General features: G+C 42.1%; 2 protein-coding genes across 2 annotated transcripts; both read left to right on the top strand.

Moving 5' to 3' along the window:
• Positions 1–581: 581 nt before the first annotated feature.
• On the top strand, positions 582–2,021 carry LOC113334640. The gene has a single exon (XM_026580848.1). It carries the CDS (start codon positions 582–584, stop codon positions 2,019–2,021), a length of 1,440 nt encoding a protein of 479 aa, XP_026436633.1.
• A 130-nt stretch (positions 2,022–2,151) lies between these two features.
• LOC113334639 lies at positions 2,152–3,648 on the top strand. Its single transcript, XM_026580847.1, has one exon. It carries the CDS (start codon positions 2,152–2,154, stop codon positions 3,646–3,648), a length of 1,497 nt encoding a protein of 498 aa, XP_026436632.1.
• Positions 3,649–3,939: the final 291 nt, after the last annotated feature.

Genomic DNA, 3,939 nt, shown 5'->3' with positions numbered 1-3,939 from the left:
GCATTTGTTTGCCTCCGGGTCACTTGTTTTATTTCAATCTTTCATCAAGACTGTACGTCACTGCCGTCGAATAAGGCTCATTTCGGGGTTTGTATGTACCTATTTCAAGTTACTTAGTACTTACTCGAAGGGATGGGGTAATGCCCCTAGTAGTAGTGTAAGGCAAAGACTCTGGCCAACGTTTACTTGAAATGCAGCCTTCAATGTTTATCCAAAGGGTAGTGTGGTGCCCTAAATACGGTCCATCCTATGTGTATTAACGGTTCAGTTTCCAAGACAAAAATAGTAATGAGTAGAAGCTTTGAAAAATGGTGATCTGAGAGTTGTCTAGTCTACTGCTTCATAGACACTTGCTTGCTTCCTTCAACAAAATCTCTCCCTCTCTCTCTCTCTCTCTCTCTCTCTCTGCTACTGCCTTTACTTTCCCTCTCTACGGAGAGATTTGATTTGGCTGTTCTAGGTGTTTTGGGTTTGAAGGATTTTCACTAATTAAGTAGTATTGTTGATGGTTCGGTCATTTTTCTAGGTGTCTTTTGGGTGAAAATTGAGTTTGAAATATTTGCAGGTACTTGATCACAACCATGGATGTTCATAGAATTAAACAAGAAAATGAATTACGGATGCAGCCCCCTCCAGGGTTCGCACCAAGGTTCTCTAATGGCCAAGGAAATGCACAAGGAACTTCCGCAGGAATTTGTAATGACTATGACAGGTTTCACTCTCGTACTGTGGGGTTGCAAGAAAATATCAATCCGCAAGATGAAAAGGCTGACAGATGCAATAAGAATGCAAAGGAAGTAGCAGCAGATGATGATGACCTCGGTGAACAAGGACCTGAAACAGATTCTAGAATCATTGAACTTGCCGATCCAGAGTTTTATGACTTCGACAGGGATAGGACCGAAGAATGTTTAGCAGCTGATCAGATATGGGCCATTCATGACGATTTAGATGCAATGCCCAGACTCTATGCTCTTATCAGAAAGGTTTATACACCTTTTGAGGTGAAGATCATTTGGTTAGACTTTGTTTCAGATGACCGAGATGAGACAGCTTGCGACACTAGTGAGTTGCCTATTGCTTGTGGGAAATTTGAACATGGTGATACTGATACCCTTGAAGTTATAGGTGCATTTTCTCATAGGATTGTTTGCGAGAAAGATGGTAGAAATACTTATAAGATCTATCTTAGGAAAGGTGAAATTTGGGCATTATGGAACACCACTTGGAACTCTGACTCGAACAACCACCGGCCGAACGAGTATGAATTTGTGGAGGTCCTGTCAGATTATACCCAGGATACGGGGATTTCAGTTGCCTACCTGGTCAAGATAAGAGGTTTTGTGTGCTTGTTCAAGCCGGTTACCATGAACGATAGCATGGCTATAATCCAGATACCGTCTGATGAACTTCTCAGATTCTCGCAAATGGTTCCATCATTTAGAACGACAGGTAAAGAACGTGAAGATGTCCCTGAAGGTTATTTTGAGCTTGATCCTGCTTCCCTTCCGAGTATCCTTCACGAAGTTCCAGACAATGTCGTTGTTGCTGAGCGCATTCCTACTTCAGTACCTTCTTCGACTACAAAGCCTTGTGAAGATCCAGAGTCCGAATTTTATGTCTTTGGCGTCGACAAATCTCATGACAAATTTCAAACTGATCAGGTATGGGCTCTGTATGACGAGTTGCACAGCTTGCCCAAGTACTATGCTCGGATAAACAAGGTTGAATCATACCCAAAGTTCAAAGTGCACATTCAATGGCTTGAAGCATGCACCCCACCAAAGGGTGTGATCCAGTGGCTTGACAATAAAATGCCCACATGCTGTGGAATTTTTTCTAGTGGTGAGACAATGGAGTTTTATGAAACTGCTCGTTTCTCTCATCTTGCGAAAGGAGCGGTTGCTAGGACGAGAAACAAGTACGAAATCTATCCAAGGAAAGGCGAAGTCTGGGCAATATTCAGAGAGTTCAGTTCAAATTGTCTTCTTCTGACCTCCAAACGTGCCAGTATGAAATAGGCAAAGTTGACAAGGTACAATCAAGGTGTTGGTTTTTGGTTGTGCGACGGTATTCAAGGTTCAGAGAAAAGCAGGGCGTGGATCCATACTGGAGATATCACGCCGAGACTTACTTAGATTCTCTCACCAAATGCCTGCATTCCGTTTGACTGATGAAAAGGAAGGAACATTGCGTGGATGTTGGAAGCTGGACCTGGATGCGATGCCTGTTTCTCTATCCTATTTAGATACCTCCATTTATTGCAAAGAGACTGCAATTTTGGACCCGGATACTACTAAGGAGATGGATTCTAATGGTGTGGGAACCAACCCTGACATTATTGCTGAGCAAAGACACCTAAAACCTTCTCATTTGGACCATTGTGAAATGAAAAAAAGGTCCCAAAAGTCAAAGAAGAGAAAAATTTTGGAGGACCAGAGCACCACGGATGGAGGAAGAAAATCAACAGGAGGCAACTCACCTACAAGGTTTGCAGATGTTTTTCATAGGAGGCGAGCTGAAGGAGCTTCTGGTTTACCTCTGGGTAAAAGCAAGACTGCCAGTGTATCAGACGGCATGAACCGTTGTGATGGTTCCACTTTTGGTAGTAAAGACGCAGCTGCTCCCGCTAAGGAGATGAGTCTAGATGGTGTGGATGCCGTACCTGGCAGTGTGAATGAACAAATCGGAATCCCCACTCTACCTGCTCACTTAAAGATGTCTGAAATACCAGAGACAGAATTTCGCAATTTGAAAGATCAGCGATCTTCTGAGCTATCGTTTGGAGCTTCTGATCAACCTCTGGATAAGAGTAAGGCTGCCACTGTATCAGACCGCGTAATAACTTGTGATGGTGCCACTCTTGGAAGTAACAACGCCACTGCTAATGCTAAGAAGATGAGTCTAAATGGTGTGGATGACATACCTAGCAGTGTGAATGAGCAAATCCTCTCTTCACCTGCTCATCTGAAGATGTCTAAAATACCAGCCACGGTATTTTGCAACTTTGACAACGACCGATCCTCTGAGAAGCTCAGGACTGGTCAGATATGGGCTCTGTTCTGCAAATTGGATGATTTGCCCAAGAGCTATGCTCGAATAGAGAGTGTTAAACATCTTCCCGTTTTTAAACTGACTATAAAGTGGCTTGAACCATGCGATCCACCAAAAGGTGTAATTTCATGGGTTGACAAGGGAATGCCAGTGTGCTGTGGAACATTTAAGGTCGCATTTGGTGAAGGTGTTGTCTTTGATAATTCCATTTCATTTTGTCATCAGTTAAGTGGGGTACCATCTGGTAACGGCTTGTACACAATCTATCCAAGAGTAGGGGAAGTGTGGGCAATGTACAGTAAATTTTGCTCCGACTTGAAGACATGTGAGTACTACATGGTTGAAATCGTAGGGGTAGTGGATGATTGTTGGATAATTGTTTCTGTTTTTCTAAGTGCTAACGGTTTTGAGACTATATTCAAAGCTAAAGGAAGATATGGACTTAGTTTTACGACTATACCATGGGTTGAATTATATAGATTCTCTCATCAAGTTCCTTCTTTCATGTTGAACGAAGCAAGCTACGACGAGTTGCGTGGCTGTTGGGAGCTTGATCCCAGATCAATGTCAGTTCATATACAATCTTTGAACTGAAAATGAGCAGGTTCGGTATAATATTTTCTGTTTGGGCTAGCTAGGCCAGAAACTATTTGTGTTTCGTGGATCTTTATAGAGATGTATTCTGATGTCAGCTAGAGATATCATATATGCAGTTATTTTGCGTAGACACTTTTATAAAATCATTTTTGTAATACATACAAGCTCCTTTCATTACAAATGAAAACGCAAAGATCATTATTCGGATTCATGTACATTTTTTTTTCTGATATAGTTTTTACTTTGTGAACTTCATTTGTGAGATTTGCAGGCGACACACCTTCATCG

The sequence above is a fragment of the Papaver somniferum genome, unplaced genomic scaffold, assembly GCF_003573695.1.
Source record: "Papaver somniferum cultivar HN1 unplaced genomic scaffold, ASM357369v1 unplaced-scaffold_137, whole genome shotgun sequence".
Taxonomy (NCBI): domain Eukaryota; kingdom Viridiplantae; phylum Streptophyta; class Magnoliopsida; order Ranunculales; family Papaveraceae; genus Papaver; species Papaver somniferum.
Note: the sequence above shows the minus strand (reverse complement) of the source record. Positions and strands in the feature narration are given on the sequence as shown.